The 26,864-nt window shown below is 41.4% G+C and overlaps 3 protein-coding genes across 3 annotated transcripts in view; 2 read left to right on the forward strand and 1 right to left on the reverse strand.

The window, feature by feature from the left end:
* Window positions 1–17: 17 nt before the first annotated feature.
* Window positions 18–10,729, forward strand: LOC148884904 (anthrax toxin receptor 2-like). The gene is made up of 17 exons (XM_089019777.1): window positions 18–300; window positions 1,396–1,467; window positions 1,781–1,852; window positions 1,971–2,052; window positions 2,166–2,270; window positions 3,075–3,143; window positions 3,760–3,840; window positions 3,927–3,987; window positions 4,814–4,909; window positions 5,862–5,931; window positions 6,042–6,120; window positions 6,801–6,896; window positions 6,992–7,045; window positions 8,082–8,177; window positions 9,060–9,236; window positions 9,326–9,406; window positions 10,401–10,729. The coding sequence occupies exons 1-17, from the start codon at window positions 176–178 to the stop codon at window positions 10,431–10,433; spliced, it is 1,449 nt and encodes a 482-aa protein (XP_088875903.1). The 5' UTR covers window positions 18–175; the 3' UTR covers window positions 10,434–10,729.
* A 610-nt stretch (window positions 10,730–11,339) lies between these two features.
* LOC148884905 (ras-GEF domain-containing family member 1B-B-like) lies at window positions 11,340–25,797 on the reverse strand. Its single transcript, XM_089019776.1, has 13 exons — window positions 25,544–25,797; window positions 20,024–20,533; window positions 19,450–19,572; window positions 19,185–19,322; window positions 18,028–18,243; window positions 17,857–17,931; window positions 16,122–16,214; window positions 15,733–15,835; window positions 13,945–14,024; window positions 12,826–13,017; window positions 12,354–12,477; window positions 11,963–12,035; window positions 11,340–11,712 (listed from the first exon to the last, which is right to left on the reverse strand). Exons 2-13 carry the CDS (start codon window positions 20,525–20,527, stop codon window positions 11,682–11,684), a joined length of 1,752 nt encoding a protein of 583 aa, XP_088875902.1. The 5' UTR covers window positions 20,528–20,533; window positions 25,544–25,797; the 3' UTR covers window positions 11,340–11,681.
* LOC148884906 (chondroitin sulfate proteoglycan 4-like) overlaps window positions 14,038–26,864 on the forward strand; it is a 36,735-nt gene continuing 23,908 nt past the window's right edge. The window contains exon 1 of the mRNA XM_089019775.1: window positions 14,038–15,089. The gene's annotated coding sequence lies outside the window, so the exon portion shown is untranslated. The remainder of the gene's footprint in view (window positions 15,090–26,864) is intronic.

The following is a 26,864-nucleotide window of genomic DNA, read 5'->3' on the forward strand; positions in this document are numbered from 1 at the left end:
TGGGTGGTGCTGTTCGGGTGAGACCACACGCTTCGGACGAACAGCGATGATAGTCTTCAATTGCACGATGTCAGGCACTTGAACGCACCGCGCGAGAAAATGAAGCCCAACATGAAAAAGAATCAAAACTGCTCGTCGGGGTTCTGGGAGTAAAACACTTTGACGTGTGTGGATTATGGATCGTTTCTGGATTTGTTGTACAATCCTCTTTTTGACGGTTTTTCGGGTGCTCTCAGCGTTAACGGACATTGGTGAAGAGTCCTGCGATGGTGCATTCGATGTTTATTTTGTGTTGGACAGGTGAGAGATGTGATCCGGGTGACTGACTGTGCTGCACGGTGGACATTTTAAGTGCTCTCTCTCATGGCTGGTCGTTTGTCCTTGTATGGTTGTGTTTAGTTTGCGTGTTCCCACTTCACCACTTGACCTGAGCATAGCCTTCACCCTTAACTTGAACTTTACTTGCGGAAGCAACAGATCCCATATTTTGGTTCGAGTGATGACAGAATAACATCCAGGATGCCTGATGTCTTTTGAAACTTGTCATTCACCTTTTAGCTTACGAACTTAATTGGTTCCCAGACAGAGTGTGTAAGGCGAAAAGTGTGAATCCCAAAAATTAATTTCCCATAGGAAAGCATTAAAATGAGAATAATCCGTTCCCAGATCCCCATAAAACATAATTTCCCAGTTGTCTAAGCCTTAAACTACACAAAATATGCATTATTTTATGTATAATAAATGTGCTATTGTATTATAATTAAAGAAATAAACTGTACTATATAATAAAGTCGTTTTATTGACCTTTGTGATGGTCGTTGATGGCTTGATGGAATGGAGTGGCCGGTTTCATCAGCATTAAACATCTTGAGGAATGATCGCTTCCTCTGTGATAATTGTATCTAGTTTCTCATCAATTGTGTTCTGTTTAGCTGGGTTGGTATCTTTTTGCATCAAGTGTACAGATGGCTTGTGTCAATTGTATGTGAAGTCTGATTGATGGGATATTTTAACCTTGCAGTCTACACTCTGCCTTTGAACTATCAAAGTTGAAACTCTCTCACTGTCGCCTGCCTGTCTCTTTAATGTTTAAAGCACCTCCCCTTACTGCTGCGTTCTTGACCAATCATGTGGCTTTAATCGAAGACTGAGGGCGGGGAATAGAGGACAAAAACAGTCGGCTGCCATTTTGTTGTTAGAAGAACGGGCTCGTTCGCGAACGACACATCACTCACTGAGGCAGCTCTGTGTACAAAAAAAAGTTTGTATGCCAAGGTAAAATTGTCATAAATTTCGTAAACCGAAAAGTTCGTAAGCCAAGGGGTTCGTAAACCGAGGTATCACTGTATTTTGTTTTTAAAAAAGACATCATGTGGCTTTTTTGTGTGTGTGCAGGTCGGGCAGTGTGTCAGGACACTGGCATGAGATCTTTGGATTTGTAGAACAGCTCACCAACAAGTTTGTCAGGTGGGTCAAGGAGGCCTTATAATAATAATAATACGTTTCATTTATTGTTATTACACATGCGGGATTGGTGTTTTGCATTTGACTAAAAATATCAGCCTGCGTGTTTTGGCTATTTTAGATGCTATAAAACGTGTTTTGTGATGTCAGTTAGGAAACAAAAAAATGGTGTCGGTTGTCCTTTAACGTACAACACAAATGAGACTGCAAAAAAATGGAGGACAAGTCTATTTGGGCAAGCTGACATCTTGTATCTCATGTATTATTATTTTTTTTTCCTAAATAAATGTTCTTGTACTGTCTGTATATGTTTCAGTCCCAGGATGAGAGTGTCCTACATCGTCTTTTCGGCCCGAGCAGTTGTAATCCTGCCATTAACAGGCGACAGGTACATCCTTCTCCTCGTTTTCCCGAAACGAAAAAAAAAAAAAAAAACATAACCAAATCACACAGAAACTGACCTCCTTTTCCGTACTGTGTACATTTCAACCAAATGGATTCCCTAGATCGAAGATAGACGAGGGTTTGACTAAACTGAGTCAAATCAACCCCGCCGGGGAAACTTACATGCATGAAGGCCTGGAAGCGGTACGTATAAAGTACATCGGCCTTCATTTTGAATGCGGAACATGTTTTTATTTGAGAAATGACGAGGAATTGTTTCCACATGTAGTTAATTTAATTTGGCTTGCGCTCATCAGGTGTCGCAGCAGATGAAGACCCAAACGTCGCCGTCACGCAGCATCATTATTGTTCTGACCGATGGCAAACTGGAGGTTTACCCTTTTGAGCTTAGTGTGAAGGAGGTGAACACACACACACACACACACACACACACACACACACACACACACACACACACACACACACACACACACACACACACAGCGAGCTTGCTAGCGAGCTAGCTTGATAGATAAGTATGGAATTTCACAACTTTGATTTGCTTTCGCGGGCCGAATAAAATGATCTGGCGGGCCAGATCTGGCCCCCGGGTCTTGACTTTGACACCTTCGGTTTACTCTATATTCCTTCATTTGTCACAAATACTTGGCTTTAAAAAAATCCAGAAGTAAATTGTGAGTACAGGTAAGATCCGACTTACGACCGAGTTCCGTTCCGACCAAACGGTCGTAATTCGAAATGGTCGTGAATTGAAATCCAGTCAAAAGGTTGAATAGAGACTCGGAGGCTAAATGACATGTAAACTGGTGCTATCACGCGGTCGATTGCTGTGCGAGAGTGACATGCTGGCTGGCTGGCCACAATTGTTGTACACGTTGCCGGCCTGCTAGCGCGTTGCGGTGCCAAGTGTAGAATTAAAATGTATAAAAATAGGGTCTGGAGGTCATGGTTGTAAGTACAGGTGGTCGTAAGTCGGAGCTGGTCGTAAATCGTATGTTACCTGTATTGTATATCAATTTTTACTACAGTATTTCTATTGATTGGATTCCAAATGTCAGACATTTATTATTATTATTATTATTATTATTATTATTAAAATGTGTCCACTCCATTTGCCAGGGTTTTTGTCATTGTCTCTTCAATTCCAGGACCCACAGATGATTAATTTTAAATTAATCTGACTGGCTGGTTGTTGTTTCCACCAGGCTGACAAAGTTCGAGGTTTTGGAGCCCGAGTGTACTGTGTGGGGGTCATGGACTTTGACCACAAGCAGGTGGGACCACACCGACGGCTTTATTTGTCTCGTGTGACTGTGTCTGCGTGTGTTTTTGGGCCTTGTCCGGAATACATGTAGTCAAGAGTCGTGTGCATATATTCTTTATCCTCAGCCATGAATCACATATATTATCGCAGCATACTGAGCTAAAATCGACGCTAACAAAATTGTTTTATGTTTGGGTAGTTTTTAATTAATCTTTGTCAGAATTTGAACACAAAAAGGGAAGAAATACATGTCGTAAACAGACTCGTGGACATATATTCTTTATCCTCAGCCAGAAATCACAAATAACATCGCAGCATATTGAGTCGAGATATCAATTGTCTTTTTTTTTTTTTTGTTTACTGTCTTTCTGACTGTCCACCAAATGGCCGTAAGTTAACACGCTCAACTCGGACTTTGTACTTTGTGGTTTAGGGGGAGGAAGTCATTAGAGTGCTCTAATTAAATAAAACCGGACCAGCTTCCTGCCCAGCAGGAGATGAAAGCCTATCATGTCATTCCCCCCCCCCTCAAACGTTTCAGTTGATAACTGAAATTGGCATCTATTCCGACATTCTACGTAAAAATGTCCATTTTGTTTGTTTGTTTGTTTATTTTTGTATTTCAGCTGGCCGAAATAGCAGACGGCGCCCAGCAAGTCTTCCCGGTGTTGTCGGGCTTTCACGCGCTCAAAGATGTCGTCAGTTCGGTGAGCTTTGATCGAAGGAAGCCGGCGTAAGAAGTTTGAGACCGTGTTTAACTCATGAGCCCCTTTTTTTGTTTGACTTCACTCAGATCCTAAAGCAGTCCTGCTCAGAAATCTTTACCATAGAACCCTCAAGTGTTTGCGTTAACGGTATGTGGAATAAACGCCCTACCAGTGATGAAAATAATAATAATAATATAATAATACATTTCATTTATAAGCGCCTTTCAAAACTCTCAAGGTCACTTTACAGTCACAGGATAAGTTTTTCTTAGCAGCGGCAGCCGCATGCGCCAGCGTTCACTCACCCCGACAGTAAATAGATAGAAAGCTAGCTAGCCAGCTAATAGATAGCTCATAGATAGCCAACAGATAGCTAGCTAGATATCTCGCCACCTAAATAGCTATATAGCTAATAGAAATCTAAATAGAGAGAAAGCTAGCTAGCAAGCTAGTAGATTGCTAATATATAGCCAACAGATAGCTCGCCACCTAGATAGCTATGTAGCTAATAGAAACCTAAATATATAGAAAGGTACCTAGCCAGCTAGTAGATAGGTAATAGATAGAAAGCTAGCTAGCCAGCTAGTAGATAGCTACCGTAATAGATAGCCAACAGATAGCTAGCTAGATATCTCTCCACCTAGATAGCTGTATAGCTAGTAGAAAGCTAAATAGAGAGAAAGCTATCTAGCATGCTAGTAGATCGCTAATATATAGCCAACAGATAGCTAGCCACCTAGATGGTTATGTAGTATGTAGCTAATAGAAACCTGAATCGATAGAAAGCTAGGTAGCCAGCGGGCTAGCTTCCTGGTTGAGTGAACGCTGGTGCGTGTGGCTGCCGCTGCTCACCCACAGAATAAAAAAATATCCTATGACTGTAAAGTGATCTTGAGAGTTTTGAAAGGCACTTAGAAATTAAATTTATTATTATTATTATTATTATTATTATTATTATTATTATCATTCCCAGAATCTTTCAGTGTGGTGTTAAGAGGAAGTGGATTCAGTGGATCCAAGAGGACCGACAACATTTTCTGCTACCTCACAGTCGGTCAAGATACATACAGTGAGTTCCAAATCCGACATATTGTCAAAATTCGGTTTTCGAACGTCTCTGTTCTCGACCAATTTGGATTTTGACAAAAATGTCCGTTTTTTGTCTTTTTTTTATGTTACACTGCAATGTTTTGTAAATGTACACGTAGTTTGGTGTATTTTGTTACCCTATTTAAAAATGTGTGTGTTCATTCTTTGTGTTTATTAGCTAGCTAGCTAGCTACGGGATATAATCATGCTATATTGTGTTTATTCTTTGTGTTTATTAGCTAGCTAGCTAGCCAGCTACGGGATATAATCATGCTATATTGTGTTTATTCTTTGTGTTTATTAGCTAGCTAGCCAGCTACGGGATATAATCATGCTATATTGTGTTTATTCTTTGTGTTTATTAGCTAGCAAGCTAGCTACGGAATATAATCATGCTATATTGTGTTTATTCTTTGTGTTTATTAGCTATCTAGCTACCTGGCTACGGTAGATAATCATGTTATATTGTATTTATTCAATCTAGCTAGCTACGGTGTATAATCATGCTATATTGTTTTATTCTTTGTGTTTATTAGCTACCTAGCTAGGTACGGTCTAGAATCATGCATGACTTTCAGGAATCGACGCGTTCATGTAGTGGTGAAATGTAGCTACGCCATTAGCCTCTATAAAAATGATGCTAACTCTGCTAACTGGTGCTGCGAAGGACAGTCAAAGAGTAGCTGCCCTTTTTATTCTTTTCATCGATGCACACGGAGAACAGAGGAGGCTTTATGAGACAGGAAAGAATGAGGGAGGGAGAGAATGAGACTCCATTATAAGATGGATTAGGTCATGAAAAAAAATACATAAAAAAAGGACACGGCTTCGCATGACTGGTCGCATGCTTGTTTGTTTCAAACAACTCCATAGAATGGAAAGTGATAATAATAATAATAATTAATAAATGTTTGGCCTTTTTTCCATTATAGGTCAAAAAGCAACGCCGGTTGGCGAAGGGCATCTGCTTTGTCCTGCTCCGATGCTACAGGAGGTCGGACAGTATGTACACTAAGTTTGAAAATACACCATTCATAATCTAGTGCGAAAATACGGTGTGTATACATGTACTGTAAATGTATGTATACATATATATATACTTTTTTTTTCAGAGCCGTTGAGGTGCTAATTAGTTTAAACAACAGGCAGTCGTTCATTTCGGCTCCCATCACCATCACTGCCACAAACTGTGTGAGTATCTGTCTATTTTCTATTTATTAGCGGGCTAGCTAGCTATTTAGATGGCTCGCTAGCTATCTAGCTGGCTAGCTAGCTATCGAGCTGTCTATCTATTAGCTATTAAGCTAGTTAGCTAGTTAATAGATAGCTAATTAATTAACTAATAGCTAAACGTAATTGTCAGCTGGCGAGCTAGCTATCTATTAGCTATTTATTAGCTATCTATTCGCTGTCCAGCATGCTATTTAGCTAGCTAGCTATTTACTCTCTATTAGCTAATTATTAGCTATCTATTAGCTGTCTAGCATGCTATTTAGCTAGCTATCTATTAGATAACTGGCTATCTAGCTGGCTACCTTGCTATCTATTAGCGATCTATTGGTTATCGGTAAGCTGGCTATCTTTTACCTATGTATTGGCTACCTATTAGCTAGCTTCCGGGTTGAGTGAATGCTGGCGCCTTTGGCTGCCGCTGCTCACCCACAGAAAAAGGTATCCTGTGACTGTAAAGTGACCTTGAGCGTTTTGAAAGGCACTTATAAATGAAAATTATTATTATTATTATTATTATTATTATTATTGTTATTATTATTATTATTATTATTATATAATACATTGTATTTATCAGCGCCTTTCAAAACGCTCAAGGTCACTTTACAGTCACAGGATACCTTTTTTTCTATGTGTTACAGTCAAATGGGATTTGGGCATTGTGGCTGCTCTTGGCTTTTTTGCTGTTGCTGGTTCTCGGCCTCCTTTGGTGGTTTTGGCCTCTGTTTTGCACTGTGGTGAGTGTGAAGGCATATTTTATTATTATTATTATTATATTTTTGGAGTACAAATCATGAACCCGAGAAACACTGTTGATGTTTCCGCACTGCAGGTGATACGAGACCCTCCCCCGTCTCGACCTCCCCCACCTCCACCTCCTGCACTTGTGAGTAGAACACGTCGAACAAGAAAATACAGGTAACATCCGACTCACGACCGAGTTCCGTTCCGACCAAACGGTCGTAAATCAAAACGGTCGTAAGTCAAAATCCCCTCTGGTGCCATCACATGGTCGATTGCTGTGTGACCGTGAGATGCTGGCTGGCCAAAATTGTCATCCACGTTGCTGGCCTGCTAGCGCGTTGCGGGGCCAGGTGTAGAATTATTTTTTTTTTAAATAGGGTCTGGAGGTCATGGTTGTAAGTATGGTGGTCGTAAGTCGAGCCGGTCGTAAGTCGGATGTTACTGTACATTAAAATTTAAAATTGCTTGGCACTGTGCGTAATTGATCATTTATGAGTCATTTATAATTAAGGTTTTTTTGGGGAGTGGACATGGCTCACAATGCAACATTGGCAGTTATCTATTAGCTGTCGTGCTATCTCGCTGGCTAGCTAACAATAATAATAATAATAATAACAATACATTTAATTTTAAGTACCTTTTAAAACTCTCAAGGTCACTTAACAGTCACTGTTCAATGTTTTTCTGCGGGTGAGCCGCGGCAGCCACACGCGCCAGCGTTCACTCAACCCGGAAGTAACTCAAATAGATAGAAAGCTAGCTAACTAGCAAATGCATAGCTTATACATAGCTAATAGATAGCTTGCCAGACAGCTAATGGATAGCTAGCGAGATAGCTAATAGATAGCAAATTGCTAGCTAGGTAGCATATGAGCAAAATTGATAACAACGGCAGGTTAAGGCAAGAAAAAAACCACTACAAATGAAATATCTGAGATAGCCAGCCAGCTATTAGCTATCTATTAGCTAGCTAGCTAGCTTTCTAGCTATTTGAGTTACTTCCGGATTGAGTGAACGCTAGCGCGCGTGTCTGCCCTAACAAAAACGTATCCTATGACTGTAAAGTGACCTTGAGAGATTTGAAAGGCGCTTAGAAATGAAATTTATTATTATTATTATTATTAATATTATTATCTAATGATTATGATTGATACTGTCTCCTTTCTAACTTGTATTAGGAGCAAGAGGAAGACTTATTCCCCAAACACAAGTGGCCCACGGTGGACGCCTCATATTACGGCGGCAGAGGGCCTGGTGGAATCAAACGCATGGAGGTGATTTTAATAATAATAATAATAATAATAATAATAATACATTTCATTTCTAAGCACCTTTCAAAACTCTCAACGACACTTTACAGTCACTGGATATTTTTTCTGCAGTTGAGCAGCGGCAGCCACACGCGCCAGTGTTCACTCAACCCGGAAGTAACAAAGTTAAAAAAAAAAAGAACCTAAATAACAAATATGACAACACTAAGACACAGAGTCATCCAGTCCCCAGCACCCGCTGCACCCTCCTTGTGACATGAAGCAGTTCCAGATGTAAATCACACCACAGATGCAGGCAGACGTACTAGAAACATCATTAATAGCTGTTTCCCTTGCTTGTACGTTCTTTTCAAAATGTACGAAATTGCGAAAGTAATGAGTGCCTGGCACGCTGGGTCCGAGAGGACAGTCATTTCATCTGTATGTGCTGTATGTCATGCTTATTAGCATATTTGACAATTGTAACTGCAGCTGATACATTTGTTTATAACTGCTGTTGACCAGCAGATGGCTGTGCTTTATTTTCTTAACATTGCGTTGGCCTGTTGTCACTTCCGGTACAGCTTTACTTTCCGCTCTTCGTTATTTAAGTTTCATTTTATTGAGAAGACGGCGAGAATCGACATGCTTTTATCGCCGTACTGTTTAACAAGGAAAATACAAAAGAACAAATACAAAAAAAATCTAATTCGGATTATTATTATTATTATTATTATTATCAAATAACGAAGAGCGGAAAGTAAAATCTGTACCGGAAGCGAGAACAACCCAACGTAATGTCAAGAAAACAAAGCACAGCCATCTGCTGGTCAACTGTGGGATAGCAGTCATAAACAAATGTATCAGCTGCAGTTGCAACAGTAAAGCTGACCTCGACTTTGATAGGTGCGCTGGGGGCAAAAGGGCTCCACAGAAGAAGGCTCAAGGCTAGAAAAAGCCAAAAACGCAGTGGTCACCATGCCAGATGATATGGAAGACGAGTATATCATACCTGGACCACCGCCGAGGCCGCCGCCCGTTTTTAACCCCTTGCCGGCACCCAAATGGTACACGCCCATCAAGGTGAAAGCATTCCATTTTTATTAAGATTTATAAATGTAGAATTTCCATTCAAATGGTGCTTTTTTTGTGTTTTGGATGTGATGTCACAGGGCCGTTTCGATGCCTTGTTGGCATTGGTGAGAAGGCAGTACGACAGAGTGGCAATCATGAGGCCATCACCTCGCGACAAGGTGACATTTTAGCTCTATTAGCACGTCATCCATCCCAAAATGACCCACTTGACACACACAGTGCAAATAAATAAGCGCACGCTAGTGCAATAACGAACGACTTTCCGCATTTTTGGTTGTAACTTCAACCAATGTGTATATAATGTGTAAAATGATCACCTAGCTAGCTAGCTAGTAGATAACTCATAGATAGCTGCATAGGTAGCCAGCTAGCTAGTTAGATAGTGAATAGATAGCAAATAGATTGCTAGATAGGTAGCCAGTTAGCTAGTTAGATAGCGAGCTAGGTAGCAGCTAGCTAGTTAGTGAATCGATAGCAAATAGATAGCTAGATAGGTAGCCAGCTAGCTAGTTAGATAGCAAATAGATTGTTAGATAGGTAGCCAGCTAGCTAGTTAGATAGCGAATAGATAGTTAGCTAGATATTTGAATAACTCAAATAGGTAGAAAGTTAGCAAGCTAGCTAATATATAACTATTAGTTAGCTAGCTAGATAGCTAATAGATAACTTAGGTCAGTGGTCCCCAACCCACGGTCCGCGGACCGGTACTGGTCCGTGTGTCATTTAGTACCGGGCCGTGCAGAAAGAATAAATCATTTACATAATTTTCGTTTTATTTATTATGAGTTGGAACTGTTTTATTTTGAAAAATGAAAAATTACCAGATTACAGCCGTCTGATTTCCCCTTGACGCTTGTCAAAACGCTTGTCTAGGTCATGTGATACATACCGCTAAAATTAGGGCACCGTAAGCTAGCAAAATGAGTTAAAAATAAAAAACGTTTCCATGCTAGCTAACTTTCGACCTATTTGAGTTATTCAACTATTCAGCTAACTATGAGTTATCTGTTGGCTAGCCAGCTAGTTTTCTATCTATTTGAGTTACTTCTGGGTTCATTCACTCATTCATTGGGGTTGCGCCTTATATACCGGAAAATACGGTCATTATATTTTTTGTCTTCCCTTAACCAGATTGGTCTTTATTGTCCATAGGGCCGCTGCATCAACTTCACGAGGGTCCACTGAGACTGAAACAGACTGAGACAAATAACATCATTGCTTGTTTAAACCAAAGATAGACAGTGATACCTCAGTACAGTAGTTTATTTCTTTAATTATAATACCACAGCACATTTATTATACATAAAATTAGGTATATTTTGTGTAGTTTGAAGTCTCAGAAAATTTGAAAGTGATGTTTTATGGGGACCTGGGAACGGATTATTCTCATTTTAATGGTTTCCTATGGGAAATTAATTTTTGGGATACACACTTTTCACCGTACACACTCTCTCTGGAAACCAATTAAGTTCATAAGCCAAGGTATCACTGTATTACAATGTGTGACAAAATGTAAATAATTATAAACGTCTTTTTTCTACATTTATCTCGTTGTCATTTCTATCCAAAAATCTTTCTTCGCATAACAAAAAAAAAAACAGCCATTTCAGTTTTTTTTTTACATTTATTTATTTTGTCTTTCCACAAAGACATCAGGACAGTTACCAAGAAAAACAGAACACATTGGAAAATTAGAACAAAGCGCACGAAAAGTATTTTATAAAACATTTCAACCATAAAATGAACTTTTTATTCCATATGTAAAAAAAAGATACATACATGTCACCTTGTCATAAAAACAACAACACGTAAGATGACTTTATTTCCTATTTGTGTTCAGGCTGTCCTCCGCAAACACTTTCCTCAAAGCTTAACTGCTGTGTGCAAATTCAAAACAACAACTTTACAAAAACCAACACGGTGAATACTTGAATATTCAGTGTTATACTTTTTTGGGCTACAAAATACTAATGAATACTGTAGGAAGAGGAAGCCAAGAAGAAAACACATGTGATGATGAAGTACGTACATTGTTCAGCTTGTACGACGACACAAGTTCACCCAAACAAAGTTCAAAGTGCCACACAGGAGTTCATGTTAACATTAAAAGAAAAGAAGCGCTCAACAAGACCACTTCCTGTTTCCTCCATTTTGTTGCAATAAAAACAAATTGGTCCTTAGGTGGCGCTCCTGTGTCACCAACATACGACGTGGAGTGTTGTCATAAGGGATCACTGAACATGAGCATCGAAATAAAACAAGTCCGCTCGACTTATCCCATATAATGACACAAAAAGTGGAATCCTTCAAAATAAAAGTTTGCGGTTATTAGTCTGAGAAAATTCGGCCGGTCCAGGGAATGTAGTTGCCTAGTTTTAACGTGTTATTTCATCTGTTTATTTACACCTTGCATCGTGGAAGCCATTGTCGTCATCACCGATTCTCTCGATGCAACAGGGAAGATCTAATAAAAGAGAAAAAAAGGAGATTTTTAACATGATGGTTAAAGGACAACCGACACCATTTTTTTGTTGTTTCCTAACTGACATCAGAAAAAACGTTTGATAGCATCTAAAATACCCAAAACACACAGGCTGATATTTTTAGTCTTAGTTGATTCTGGAGCAAGGCAGTCTCGAAAGGAAAAGAAGAAGGAAATAAAAAAATGGTGTCGGTTGTCCTTTAAGGTGCTCTTTGTGCGTGATTGGACTCACCGGAGAGATCGACGACTGTCCTTCTCCATATTGTTCTCCGGCCCTTCGCTCTCGTAAGACGCCAGATGCAGTTCTGGACAAACAAATCACAACAGACAACTTTCAGTCATTGTCTCGTGGTGGGCGGGGGTAAAAAAAATAGCCCCATGCGGGTTTTTGCTAGCTACTAGAATAAACATATGTGCTATTTATTGCTAGCTATCTATTAGCTGCCTAACTGGCTAGCTTGCTATCTATTAGCTAGCTAGCTAACTTGATCTATTTAAGTTCTTCCCGGTTGAATGGGGTCACAGTTGCTGGCTACCTAGCTAGCTAGCTATAAGCTGCCTAACTAGCTTGCTATCTATTAGCTAGCTCGCTTGATCTATTTGAAAAAAAGTGAGTGACTGACCGTCTTCTGCGAAAACCGGCGTGGTGACAAGATGCTGGAGGATTCTGCGATCTCTATCGAACGGGCATTTCACTTGACGCCACACCAGGAACTCGCTCACTTGCTTGGCTAGCTCCCAAAGTTTCTGCCATGACAAGAAAGGAACGTCGATGCATATGTGGAACTGTCGCGGCTTGGAATTGAAGCGGATTTACTGTATGTGGGACAGGAGATGTGAGATAATGTGCAAAATGATAACCTAAGGGTGCTTTAAATCTCTTGCTAGCTAGCTAGCTATTAGCTAGTGAATAGATAGCTATTAGTCATTGAGACGTGGAACAAACAATTTAAGAGACCAGATGACATGAAGCTCAACACCTGTTCACCATAAGTAAACTTCCGTCTTTTACGTTGTGGGTGTGACCGTCATGAAGCCAGAGAAATAATGGCAGAAAGAGGGTCGGGGGGCAATCAAGTTGTCTCTGGGACCAACCTCAAAGTTGATGTGTCCGTTGGGCAGCCTGCTGGCGCATCCTTCGTTCAGGAAGTAGATGTCTTTGATGAGAAGGCTGAAGAAAGGAATGACAATCTTCTCCTGGACGCTGTGCGCCGTTTCAGACCTCTGGGTGGCGCCGCGCAGGGCCGTGCGATAGTTGCTGAAGTTGCTCGACGGGTCCATCTGGTGCTTGAATGGGAAGCGGGACAATGAGATATTATTAGACGTTTGCTAAATAAGCACAAAAGGACAACCGACGCCTCCCGATAAATTGTGTCCGTAATTTGTCCAATGACTTCGACTGAGCGTATTTGACAAAGATTCCACGGCATATCGCTAATTTTTACATTTTAAGACTCGCGCTGAATATTCCGGAAGTCTTGTTTTCCAGTTGGTGACGATTCCTAACGTGATGTCACATCAGGAACACCCCTGAGCGAGAAAGCGACACACAATGCATTTTGGGTACTTTTTTTGTCTGAAAACACAGTGTTGACGGCGAAATTAGAAGGAAATAACGCCATGGTGAATCGTTGTGTGTTGCACCAAGACTACTATTTGATACTAGTTGACACATACACATACTAGCAGACAAATCAGCCCATTTCCAACGGAGCTTGGGCGCCATCTTTTGCATTTTCTGGGACACTACATTGCTGTCCTTGATGGCTCGAATTGATACGGGAGGACTCCTTTAATGGATTGCAAACATTTATGCTTTCCTCTTCAGAACTATTTGAATCATATTCATAAGTGGATGAGGAACAAGAAAGCATCTTCTCCCAATCTGAACTCTCTGAAGCCATTGTTTTGATTCTGGAGCAAGGCAGTGTGTGACCAATAGTGACGTCACAAACAAGTGGGCGGGACCTTCTGAAACTCCCCATTTCCGCGGTCATTTTGAAGTAGTTTTGGGACACTTTAAATCATTTTTATTGGTGTTTTGCATATGACTGCAAATATCCGCCTGCGTGTTTTGGGTATTTTAGATTCTATAAAACATTTTTCTGATGTCAGTTAGGAAACAAAAAAAATGGTGTCGGTTGTCCTTTAATGTAACAGCACAGCGGGATGGCCCGGCGATGACATTTCGTGACTGCGTGTGGGTTTTCTCACCTCCAGAATTTCAAACTTGTCTGTGTTGACTTTACTCCAAGTCTTTTTTAGTCTGGCAACAGGACTCATGTTCATCCCAGCTGAGTCAACACACACACACACACACACACACACACACACACACACACACACACACACACACACACACACACACACACACACACACAAATCAGATTTAGCACAAGTCTGACCAATGCAACACAGCCATATCCAATCCTATAAAACGGCAATAATAAAGTAGGAAAATCTCCCTTTTGGCAAAAACTGCCATTTCACAGCTCTAAATTATAAAGCACGCAAAGACCGGGACCAAAGGGAAAGACCTTCTGTCGAAAATCATTTTGGCACACAAGAATTGCCCCTTGACACCCAGTGACTGTTGCGAATTGTGTCACGCCAACGGACGCTATTTGAAAATAATAACAATCATAAATCCCACCCGAAGGTGGCGTTATGCTTGCTTTTGTTTTGCTCAGGGGAAACAAGGAATGAACACTACCATGTACGCCATTTTTCCATACCTGTCAATGTATATGTTTCCCCCTTTTTTTATTATTTCAAATAATGTACAGCGTACTACAAATCTTATACTGGAAAAAATATATATAAATTTTGTACCGATCTTCCAAAGACCATTTTGGCTCAAATCCTGTTCGTCTCAATTGTTAATAGCGGTAGACTGTCACAATTTCCGCTTGTGTTGGCATTTTCATCATTTAAAATAGTGTACGGGTCGTATTAGGATTATTAAATTATGACGGATAATGTACGGGTGATATTAAAATGATTAAAATATGACGGAAGTGACGCAACGACGCACAACATGGCGACAACTTTCTCCCGTAGCTAAATCAAAGCGACTTGGGAAGTCGCATGGTAAGTAGCATGTTGCCGACGGTCTGGATTCACTCGTCATTTACTGACAATATTTCACTTTATTTTCCCTTTTCTGCCCTGTGGTGTATCAAATTAGTTCCCTTATTCCTCCCGAGTCCACATTATTTTTTGTATCGTTATTTAAGTGAAGTTTTGTCCAATCAAAGTTTCTGGCAGTTGTGTTGGTAGTGCTTTTCTGTTGCACAGTCATCAGCCCCAAGACGAAAGCCGTGCGACTTCACCGATCCCTTCCGCCATGCTGTATTCAGGTAATATTTGTTTCCTTTCGTTTTTAACTGTATGTCGTTGCTTGTGTTGTTTTTTTGTCTCATTTGGTCGATTGTGTTCGTTGCGTGTCTGCAGTTCGTAGCGCCTGCCACTATCTTACTGTGATGCGTTCAGGGACATCACGTACATACCATAAACTTGTTTTATTTCCCTTTTCTTGTAAATCGGGGGTGCTCAATACGTCGATCGCGATCGACCAATCGATTTCCAATATACTATTGGTAGATTGCATGACAAAGTGATGTTACGTTGGCATGAACTTACGCTATACTAATAAAGTGAAGTTGTTTTTTTAAACTAGACGTCCCATCAGCCCCCACCCCCCCGACTTGATTGATACACCATACAACCAATCAGATGCCAGCTCTTTGTTAGATAAACTGCGTGCTCAAATAACGCCCCTTAACTTTGCAACGTTAACAAGCTTGTCGTTAGTTACATCGTAATTTTTTGCTCGTTTTCTTCCTCTTAATATAGTAATATAGGTTATAAAAATGAATGGGACAGCTGGACTTGGTAAGAAGAAAAAAGTATCACTTTCATACGGAATGAGAGTCTGACTTTTTTTCCACAATGACATTTTCAAAGTACCTCATTTGTCGGAAGAATGCTTGAGATACTCACTGATGATTGCCATGAGGGAGTTAAAGTTGCCAATGTTGTAACACTCCTGCGCCACGTCGATGAAGAACTCGATGATCCGCGCTCTCTGTTTCTTTTTCACCGGCTGGAATGTGAGAACGCACAGTTTAAAGGACAACCGACACCTCCGGACAAGTTGTGTCCATCATTTGTAAAATGACTCGCCATTTTTTTGGGACAGAAATTTTTTATTGGTGTTTTGCATTTGACTAAAAATATCAGCCTGCGTGTTTTGGCTATTTTAGATGCTATTAAACATTTTTCTGATGTCATTTGGGAAACAAAAAAATGGTGTCGGCTGTCCTTTAACCCAAAGACGTTCCCCTAATAATACGTGATTGGATGACCGAGTGGGCAAATAACATACGTACCAGACAGATTTCAGTGGCCACCAGGTAACTCAGTCTGTTGAACCAGTTGACGTACGTTTCCAGGTTGCTGGTTTTACGTTTTCGGAAGAAACCCTGAGGAAAGGGAGATAACGTTGTTAGCATATGAGCTACTCAGGTTCCAACAATGAATAATAATAATAATCCGTTTCATTTATAAGCGCCTTTCAAAACTCTCAAGGTCACTTTACAGTCACAAAATCGTTTTTTTTTTTTCTGCGGGTGAGCAGCGGCAGCCACATGCGCCAGCGTTCACTCAACCCGGAAGTAACTAATATAGAAGCTAGCTAATAGGTAGCCAATACATAGGTAAAAGATAGCCAGCTATCCGATCGCTAGTAGATAGCTAGCCTGCCAGCTAGATAGCCAGATAGCTAATAGATAGCTAGCTAAATAGTTTCATTTGCTTTCACGGGCCAAACAAAATGATGTGGCGGGCCGGATTTGGCCCCCGAGCCTTGACTTTGACACCTGTGGTCTGCTGCATTGAATGTTTACGTAGTCCTCAAACTCAATATTCTGTGGGTCCTGCAAATTTATTGAAAATGACAAAAACCCTGGCACTGGAGCGGTAGTGAATGAGTTAATAAACGCCATCAAATTGATCTGTGTCCGATTTCAAACTCGGCTTCTGAATAGGCATTTTTTTTTTTCATGGCAATTTCGAAGCAATTTCTAAGCGGCCTGTGATGCAATCCCGGATTGGAGGATTACGCAACAGTAGTGGGACGCATGACTCCCCCCTGCCCCCCTAAACTAACCTTTGTACCAAAAATGGTCTTATATAACTCGTAAGTAGCCAAACACACAATAACAGAGCGCCGGTCCACTACAGTGCTGATTTTCGAGGCTCCCCTTCCAGCAGACTCACTAGCACATCAGACGCCTCTTTTCCTCATTGTCTATCATGCACTTTCCAAAATAAAAGACTTTGATTTCAAAACAACTTGGGCCAACTTCAGACCCGACTAGCCGATGAGGAGCGCAGAGCCAAAGAGAGCGGTGACGGCGGCAGACGCACGCACGCACGCTTGCCCTCGATCTCACGTCATAGTTGAATTTAGAGACAATAATGATGATAATAATGGTAATAATAATGATATTAATAATAATAATGTCAATAAAAATAATCTTAATAATAATGCATTTTATTTATAAGCGCCTTTCAATCACAAAACATAAAACCACAGATAAAATTATGAATAAGATTATAATAGAATAATAATGACTTTTTATTTTTTTATAATAATAATAATCCATTTCATTTATAAGCAAGCGCCTTTCAAAACTCTCAAGATCAATTTACAGTCACATGATCAGTTTTTCTGTGGGTGAGCAGCGGTAGCCACACGCGCCAGCGTTCACTCAACCCGGAAGTAACTCAAATAGAATAGTAAGACAAATGGAAAGCTAGCCAGCGAGATAGATAGCTAGCTAGGTAGCCAGCCAGATAGCAAATAGCTAGCCAGGTAGCTAGCTAGATAGCAAATAGATAGCCACTTCCGGGTAGAGTGAATGGCTGCCGCTACTCACCTGCACAGAAAATATCTTGTGACTGAAAAGTGTCCCTGAGAGTTTTGGAAAGCGCTTAGAAATTAAATGTATTATTATTATTATTATTATTAATTTTTCTAAACATTGCGCAATCGTGCATTCGTATCAAAGGATAGCATAAAATAATATCTGTCTGCTTTTTTTGTCAATTTGTGGCGCACACCTTGTGGTTTTCCAGAGGGTCCTTCAAGGCAAAAGTCTGGATAAACTCTTCGGGACCGATAAAGCTCAGCCTGTCCTGTGAAGGAAAGATAAAAAAAAAAATATTAAAATACAAATCATACACATTGACGGAGCCGATTGCAAATCCCCCAAATAGCAAAAAAGCGCTCACTAGTTCAATGTGCGTTAGCTGTTGAGCGAGGACAAAAGGGTCATCGCACACGCTCAGTACGTCGCTTCTCAGTGCCGATTCCCTTTTGCTCTTCAGGGAGGCGGGACGCTCGCTCGCCACCGCGCTCAACGCGGCCACCGCCTCTTCGTATTGGCCGAGGGCGGACAGGCGTTTGATCAAGCGCTGCGTCATCTGCTGCATGACGCGCCAAGAGTACTAGTTCCAAAACAATAACAATCCAATTATTACATAACAGTTGATGGGAAAAGTTGCAGCGTACAGTGATACCTTGGCTTACAAACTTAATTGGTTCCCAGACAGAGTGTGTAAGGCGAAAAGTGTGTATCCCAAAAAAAATTTCCCATAGGAAACCATTAAAATGAGAATAATCTGTTCCCAGGTCCCCATAAAACATAATTTTCTACTTTTGTAACCCTTAAAACTACAGAAAATATACCTTATTTTATGTATAATAAATGTGCTATGGTATTATAATGAAAGAAAATAAACTGTTTCATCAGCATTAAACACTTGATCGCAATGTAGCCTCTTCTTTCAGCGTCTTGAAGAATGATCCCTTGTACGTGCTTTCTCTGCCATAATTTTACCTTGTTCCTCACCAATTGTGTTCTGTTTAGCTGGGTTGGCTGGTAGCGTCTTGCATCAAGTGTTACTGATGGCTAGTGCGGGTTATTTGTGGCGCCTGATTTATGGGATATTTTAACCTTGCAGTCTACACTCTGCTTTTGAACTATCAAAGTTGAAACGTGTCCAAATTGAACTGTTTTCTATCCATTTTCTCACTCCCTCTCTGTCATCTGCCTGTCTCTTTAATGTTTAATCCCCCAATCTCTGCTGCATTCTTGACCAATCACATGGCTTTAACCGAAGATTGGGGGCGGGGAATAGAGGACCAAAACAAGCCGGCTGCCATTTTCCTGCTAGGAGAACAGGCTCATTCGCGAACGACACATCACTCATTGTGGCGCTCCGTGCGTATCCCGAAAAATAGTTCGTATGCCAAGGTAAAATGTTCATAAATGTAACGTTCGTAAACCGAAAAGTTCGTAAGCCAAGGGGTTCGTAAACCGAGGTATCACTGTATTTCTGTTTTTGTGAGGGTGTGGCTAACCACGGAGGATAAATTTGCCACCAACCTCGTCCCCTCTGGCAACGTGGTGCGTCATGTCCTTGAGGCAGCGCATCATCCGCTCGTCCCTGAAGTCGTACGGGAACGTTTCGGTCCATTCCGTCAGCAGCTGCACCAGTTTCGGCGCCACCTCGCGGAAACGGATCTGGGGCCACATCGTGTCACGTCAATAAATGGATTTATAGTCATAATAATAATCCATTTCATTTCTAAGCACCTTTCAAAACTCTCAAGGTCACTTTACAGTCACAGGATAAAATAATCCCACCCACCTTATCCAGCAGGGTGTCTCCGGACCTCTGTTGCTCCACACAAAGGTGACAAACTCGTGTCATGAGCTCGTAGGGGTGCAGGAAGAGGCGCGAACTCAGCAAGAAGGTGAAAACGTACGACCTCTGACAAATTCAAGGTCACACAACACAAAAAAAGAGTGAGCGGTGGGTAAATACAGTGGTACCTTGGCTTACGAACTTAATTGGTTCCCAGACAGTGTGTAAGGCGAAAAGTGTGTATCCCAAAAATTAATTTCCCATAGGAAACTATTAAAATGAGAATAATCAGTTCCCAGGTCCCCATAAAACATTACTTTCGAATTTTCTAAGCCTTACAACTACACAAAATCTACCTTATTTTATGTATAATAAATGTTAGTGTGTAAGGTGAAAAGTGTGTATCCCAAAAATTAATTTCCCATAGGAAACCATTCAAATGAGAATAATCCGTTCCCAGGTCCCCATAAAACATAACTTTCTACTTTAACGTAAACAGAAAAGTTTGTAAGCCAAGGGGTTCGTAAACCGCGGTATCACTGTAGCAGGAATCCGGAGGTAGGGGCGCGTGTCTTACATCGGGGTAGTAGTCCACGGTCGGGACCAGGTGTTGGATCAGCGCCTGGAGGGACGCCGACACCAAACTGTTGTCGTGGTAACACATTTCCCCGTAGCTGGTGGCGATCCCGTGTCCGTAAAGGCGACTTTTGGCGGCGGCGGCGTTGCTGCGACAGGACTGTTCGCTGCCGCTGCTGGTGCTGGTTTGCCGATGGACCCGAGCGGGACAGGTGGTGCTGTGCTGACGCGGGCTGTGAGGCGCCTTGTCCGAAACGGAACTCCTGCTGCTGGAGTGACGTTCCTTAGCGCCGGCGGCGGAGTCCCCGACGTAGCCGCTGGCGTAGCCGTGATACACACTGTGAGCGTGCGGTATGTCGTAAGGGTTCTCTGCGGCGCTTTCCTTGCCCATCTTGACGGAGGCGCAGTGGCGGTATGGGCTGTGCGCTTGCTGGTAGTTGTTGTTGTTGCTAGCGTAAAGTCCGCACGTGTTGAACTTTCCGGCGTATGGCGTGATGGGAGGCATGGTCACCTTGAGAGAACACACATCAACTTTTTAGCAGCATTTTTGAGCTGTTTTGGGCGTGTCATTTAGCCTCCGAGTCTCTATTCAACATTTTGAATGGATTTCGATTTACGACCGTTTTGACTTACGACCGTTTGGTCAGAACGGAACTCGGTCGTAAGTGGAGTTTGCCAGTCATTTAGCCTCTGAGTCTCTATTCAACATTTTGAATGGATTTCGACTTACGACCGTTTGGTCGGAACGGAACTCGGTTGTAAGTCTGATCTTACCTGCATTCTGTGGCTACTAGAATTCAAGTGACAATGACAAAAACCCTGGCACTGGAGTGGACATATTTTTGCACATTGTTTGGCAGTGAATGAGTTAATTTGTATATTATATTTGGATTTTTTTTGTCATTCATTGAAGGTGCACCTTATACTCCAGTGCACCTTATAAAATAATAATAATAATCCATTTCATTTATAAGCGCCTTTCAAAACTGTCAAGGTCACTTTACAGTCACAGGAAAAGCTTTTCTGTGGGTGAGTAGCGGCAGCCACACGTGCCAGCGTTCACTCAACCCGGAATAACTCAAAAAGATAGAAAGCTAGCTAATAGATAGCTAGACAGCTAATAGCTAACTAGCTAGATAGATAGCTAATATGTTTCCTGACTCAAATAGCTCAGGTAGCTATCTATATAGCTAATAGATAGCAAGCTAGCTAGATAGATACAGTAATAATAATAATAATATATGGAACAAGTTTGAAAATACACCATTCATTGGTGTATTTATATATATTCCGGTGCGCCTTATACACCGGAAAATATGTTTTTTTTTTTCCCCCTCCCCCAACGCATGCTATCTACCAATAAAAACGGTGTTCCTTAAAAGTTTGAAGAACCTTAGCTTGGGTCAACATGATTCCCCAAATCCCTCCATTCAACTCTTGCGCAACCTATTGACGACAGCGTGCCTGGAATGTGGTCAATCTTTAAGCCAGGCGTAGCTTGTGTAAATATCGTGAAAGCTCAAAGAAGAGACTCACAAGTGTGTCAAAGTCATTACGCTTTAAGTCGCATAATTGCTAGCCCCCTCCCCGCGCATTCCCTCCGGCCTTTGAACTTTGTCGAAACAACCCCCCATTTGGAAATTCACTCTGCCTTGCATGTTTCTGTCTCACACACACACACACACACACACGCCTGCCCTTTACATGGCCATTGCACTGTTTTGTTCAAAATAAAAAGGCGGGAAACAAAATCACAAAAGTGATTTTATTTGTCTTAAAGGACAACCGACATCTCCGGACAAATTGTGTCCATAATTTGTAAAATCACTTCCACTGAGCGTATTTGACAAAGATTCCACTGCATATAGCTATATTTTACCTTTTAAGGCTGAATATTCAGGAAGTCTTGTTTTCAAATTGGTGATGATTCCTGACGTGACATCACGGAGGGAACGCCCCTCACACACAATGCATTTTGGGTACTTTGTTTGGTCTGAAAACGTCGTGTTGATGGCGAAATTAGGAGGAAAAAACATCACGCGGTGGTGAATCATAACTGGATGAGTAACAAGAAAACATCTTCTTCGAATCTGAAGCCATTGTTTTGATTCTAGAGCAAGGCGTGACGTCACCAACAAGGGGGCGGGACCTTCTCAAACTCGGCGTCTGCGGGGTCATTTTGAAGTCGTTTTGGGACACTTGAAGTCATTTTTATTGGTGTTTTGCATTTGACTAAAAATATCGGCCTGCGTGTTTTGGCTATTTTAGATGCTATCAAACGTTTTTCTGATGTCAGTTCGGAAACAAAAAATGGCGTCGGTTGTCCTTTAATGTTGAAGATAATCGGATGGGAGGAAGGTAAGCTGATCCTAAATCAGAACCCGGCCGGGTATGCTTTAACTCTGGAGCCACGGGCTCATCCTGCCTTAGGACCATATGCCGGCGTAAATCAAGCCGGGCTTTTACACGCACGGGGGGCAAGACGCATACCTCAAACACGGAAGCTAAAGATTTTGCCTCTTCTGAGATGAATTCCTTCAAAGTTGACCCCGGTGCAATTTTCGTACTTCATCTTGAAATTGTAGGTTGGACGACTTAATGATGACATTGGAAGCATAATTGAAAGCTAGCATTCTCCACGGGTCGGAACCCCGAAAGACGAGGTCCTTTGAAAAGTGATTTTGATGTGGGAATAAAAAAAAACAAAAACCAAAGTGAATACTACCAGAAGGATCCGTGCTCCCCTGCCGCCTCTTCCATTTCATTCAACGACGATGTTCATTCTTACGTTTTTAAGTTGATTTGCCCTTTAATCTGGAAGCATCCATTTTGATGACATCACAGACAATAACTTTTCTGACAGGCCAAAAAGTTAAGTAGTACTCTCAGTTCATCAGAAGGTTAAAAGGCAAGTTGACAAGGCGCTGCAGGCTAGCGTCATCATCTCCTTAACGGATCTCAAAGAAATAATTTTTGTGTCCTGGTTTGAACATGTGACTGACTTTTGGGGGCCTGTTAAAAACATTGTCGTGATGAAAATGTTTTTTTTGTATTGTGTAAAAAGATGCAAATACAGTGAATACATAAATAACTAAATAAATAGCCTGGTAGATCGCTAGATAGCCTGATAGATAGCTAGGTAGATGGCAAGGTAGCTAGCTAGCTAGGTAGATGGTGAGGTAGCTACCTCGCTAGGTCGATGGCGAGGTACCTAGCTAGCTTGATAGCAAGGTAGCTAGCTAGGGAGATGGCGAGATGGCTAGCTAGGTAGATGGCGAGATTGCTAGCTAGGTAGGTGGCGAGATAGCTAGCTAGGTAGGTGGTGACATAGCTAGCTTGGTAGTTGGCGACATAGCTAGCTTGGTAGTTGGCGACATAGCTAGCTCGGTAGTTGGCGAGATAGACAGCTGGATAGAAAGCTAGCTAGGTAGATAGTGATGTAGATAGATAGCTAGATAGAATCCCTTCCCCACGCTACTTTGTCCAAAGATTTACCCCCCCCCCCCCCCCCCAAAAAAAAAAAAGCTATGGTGGGGGTTGCAAAGGAGGAAAAGTGGGTGGGGTGCGGGGGGAGGTCTTCCAACAATGGCGGTATTATCCATCCTGTCATGGTCTGAACAATCGCACAAAGACCCGCGGGAAGAGATCAGAGCAGATCTCACACACTGCAGCAGCTTTCACACACTCTGACCACCAACCGGGCTGCGTGACGCCGCCGCCGCCGCCGCGTCGGGAGACTCGCGTCACTCAGAAGTTGGACAAAATATTGAAGCTGAGAAGCCACACTTTTAGATTTTGAAAAGGCTCGTAAACAAACGTGCATTTGTGAAAGAAACGCCTCTCGAAACTCATTGACTGATTTGAGCAGATACGATAAGCACACGGCTCGGGGGAGGTCAAAGGTCAGCGACAATTTAGATTTTATGATATTTAATCGCGTAGCTGGCTCGCTCGTTTTAACTGTAATTTGCCCTCGGAGACAAGCCAAACTGTTGCATAAGAGGGACTTTGTGCAAGTACGTTTTGGCCATCAAACATGTTGTTTTTCTTTTCCCTTAATGACTTAACGTGATTACACACAAAAAGACTGTGTGTGAATGAATGAATGTGTATAATTTGCTGCATGGTTTGGGGTTTTAATTTGTACCTCATATACTTTGGCACTACGGTAATACCTTGGCTTCCGAACTTAATTGGTTAACCAGACAGAGTGTGTAAAGCGAAAAGTGTGTATCCCAAAACTTAATTTCCCATAGGAAACCATTCAAATGAGAATAATCCGTTCCCAGGTCCCCATAAAACATAATTTTCTACATTCTAATCCTTAAAACTACAGAAAATATACCTTATTTTATGTATAATAAATGTGCTGTGGTATTATAATTAAAGAAATAAACTGTACTGTGTAATAAAGTCGTTTTATTTACCTTTGTGATTGTCGTTGATGGCTTGATGGAAGGGAGTGGCCGGTTTCATCAGCATTAAGCACGTGATGAGGACAAGAAAGCATCTTCTCCGAATCTGAAGCCATTGTTTTGATTGTAGAGAAAGGCAAAGACGTCCTGGCGTGACGTCACCAACAAGGGGGCGGGACCTTCTGAAACTCACCATCTCCGGGGTCATTTTGAAGTCGTTTTGGGTCACTTTAATTCATTTTTATTGGTGTGTTTTGCATTTGACTAAAACTGTCAGACTGCGTGTTTTGGGTATTTTAGATGCCATAAAACGTTTTTCTGGTGTAAAAAAAAAGGGTGTCGGTTTTCCTTTAAAAGGTGAAACAAGATTATTATTTTTGGACCGAGCCGAGGGGTGCATTCTGGTGTACTTTTTTAATGTAAATTATTCAATGCTGCGGGTGTCATTTTAGGAGCTTTCGTGCAGTCTGTCAGGTAGGCTGAGATGAAATGTTAAAAAAAGGATTTAAAAAAAAAAACAGAAGTAGGGGAAGCCTTTTAAGCGTTTTTTTTTTTTTTTTTTAACCGCAACTTGGCCAGAAGTACACACACTTTTTATTCTCCCCAATTATGTTCCCTGCAGGCACACACAATCTGTTATTCGCTCTCTTTCACTCACATACAAAGCCAAAAACACACACACACACACACACACAGGGGCACCATGGCTGGTCCATATTATGGGCTTGCGAGTGAGTCAGAACACAGTAAAGTCATCTTGAGAAAAGAAGGAGAGAAAAAAAAAGCCATGCTGTGTGTGTGCAACCACAGCCTAATCGCAGGTGCTGGAGAGCCATGTTTGTTTTTTTTTTTTATGCAACTACAAGTCTAATTATAGCCTGATGATTGTGGTAAACAAATACGTAACAACAAATGAGTGTAAGTGCGTAATCGCATAATGTACGATTTCATATGTACGACTTGTTGCATTCACTTTTGTTTTGATGTTAGAATTGAATTAAGACTTTAAGACAATGTAATTACGGTTGCAAAAGTGTAATACGATGTACACACAAAAACATGCAAGATTTAATGTTTTAACGAGTCAAGATCACTTAACTGCCTACCTTTGATGCGTCACAAGTTAACGTCCGAAGCGGAGTTTGGAGTGCAAAAAAAAACAAAAAACAAAAAGCCAAGCTCTTCGTACTTTCCAACCCCGTTTGCTAGGATATTCTTATCGCACGCGGATAATCCTGCGCGTCGTGTTTTGTGCTGATAAGTCTTTCATCGGGTGATTCCCCCGCTGTTCTTTTTTACTCCATTGACTTGCTCCTCGGCTGTTATTTGAGTCGCTCCTCCGGCAGTGGCGACGAGTCACGAATCTCCAGCAAACCTATTCAAATGACACCCACAGAGCCGCGAAATATGACCAATCATAGCATAGTAGGCGGTTCCAATAAGGGGGAATGGACCAATCATAGCGCGCAATGAAAAAAAATTGAACTCTCCTTGTGTGTTGATTGGCTTACTGGACGTCAGTCTTGAACCCCCTCACCTCCGAGCCAGTTATGTTTATTTATTTTGTAATATATATATATATATTTATTTATTTTTAGGGGGGATAGTGGAATATAGAAGATTTGGTGAGTTTTTTTTTAATAATAATGATAATAACTGAGTCGCTCCTCCGGCAGTGGCGACGAGTCACGAATGTCCAGCAAACCTATTCGAATGGCACCCACAGAGCCGCGAAATCTGACCAATCATAGCATAGTAGGCGGTTCTAGTAAGGGGGAATGGACCAATCATAGCGCGTGGTGAAAAAAAATCGAACTCTCCTAGTGTGTTGATTGGCTTTCCTTGTAGGAAAATAGTTCGTATGCCAAGGTAAAATGTTCATAAATGTAACGTTCGTAAAGCAAAAAGTTCGTAAGCCAAGCGGTTCGTAAACTGATGTATCACTGTATATTATTATTATTATTATTAAACATGATGAGTCTACAAACCTCTGTAGCACACACACAAAAACACACTTCATCCCATCCTCGCGCATTCATTTTGTGTAAACATGGCCTTATATAAACAGAGTTTGACGTCGTATGGTTGTGGGCATGCATTCATAGTTTTGATCGCTGACGCCTCTTCTATTGTGACACATGTTGTTCAGGCGAGAATAGATGATCTCGAGCTCATCATGAGAAGAAAGCAACTCCTACGCCACTCGCGCCACCGGCTTCTTTTCAATCCGCACTGACTGTGCGTGGATTGTGATCACATTGCATCCAAAGTACTGTACAAGACTTTTCCGCTTGACTTTTCACCTTCAGGGCTCTGAATGTGACGTCAACAAATACCTGGCTATTGTGCTACATATTACATTAACATGTAGAGTTCACACAGACAAAGACATAAAACTCTTAAGGACACTTTACAGTCACTTATTTT

Source organism: Hippocampus bargibanti, linkage group LG18 (assembly GCF_051943395.1).
Source record: "Hippocampus bargibanti isolate YZ-2025 linkage group LG18, ASM5194339v1, whole genome shotgun sequence".
Classification (NCBI taxonomy): domain Eukaryota; kingdom Metazoa; phylum Chordata; class Actinopteri; order Syngnathiformes; family Syngnathidae; genus Hippocampus; species Hippocampus bargibanti.

Coding starts and splice junctions, on each gene's coding strand:
- LOC148884904 (XM_089019777.1), top strand. CDS start 176: ATGGATCGTTTCTGGATTTGTTGTACAATCCTCTTTTTGACGGTTTTT. Junction 1,853..1,970: donor CTGCCATTAACAGGCGACAG/GTACATCCTTCT, acceptor TGGATTCCCTAG/ATCGAAGATAGACGAGGGTT. Junction 9,237..9,325: donor AATGGTACACGCCCATCAAG/GTGAAAGCATTC, acceptor GTGATGTCACAG/GGCCGTTTCGATGCCTTGTT.
- LOC148884905 (XM_089019776.1), bottom strand. CDS start 20,527: ATGCCTCCCATCACGCCATACGCCGGAAAGTTCAACACGTGCGGACTT. Junction 17,932..18,027: donor AGCTAACGCACATTGAACTA/GTGAGCGCTTTT, acceptor TTTCCTTCACAG/GACAGGCTGAGCTTTATCGG. Junction 14,025..15,732: donor CTCCCTCATGGCAATCATCA/GTGAGTATCTCA, acceptor GTGTTGACTCAG/CTGGGATGAACATGAGTCCT.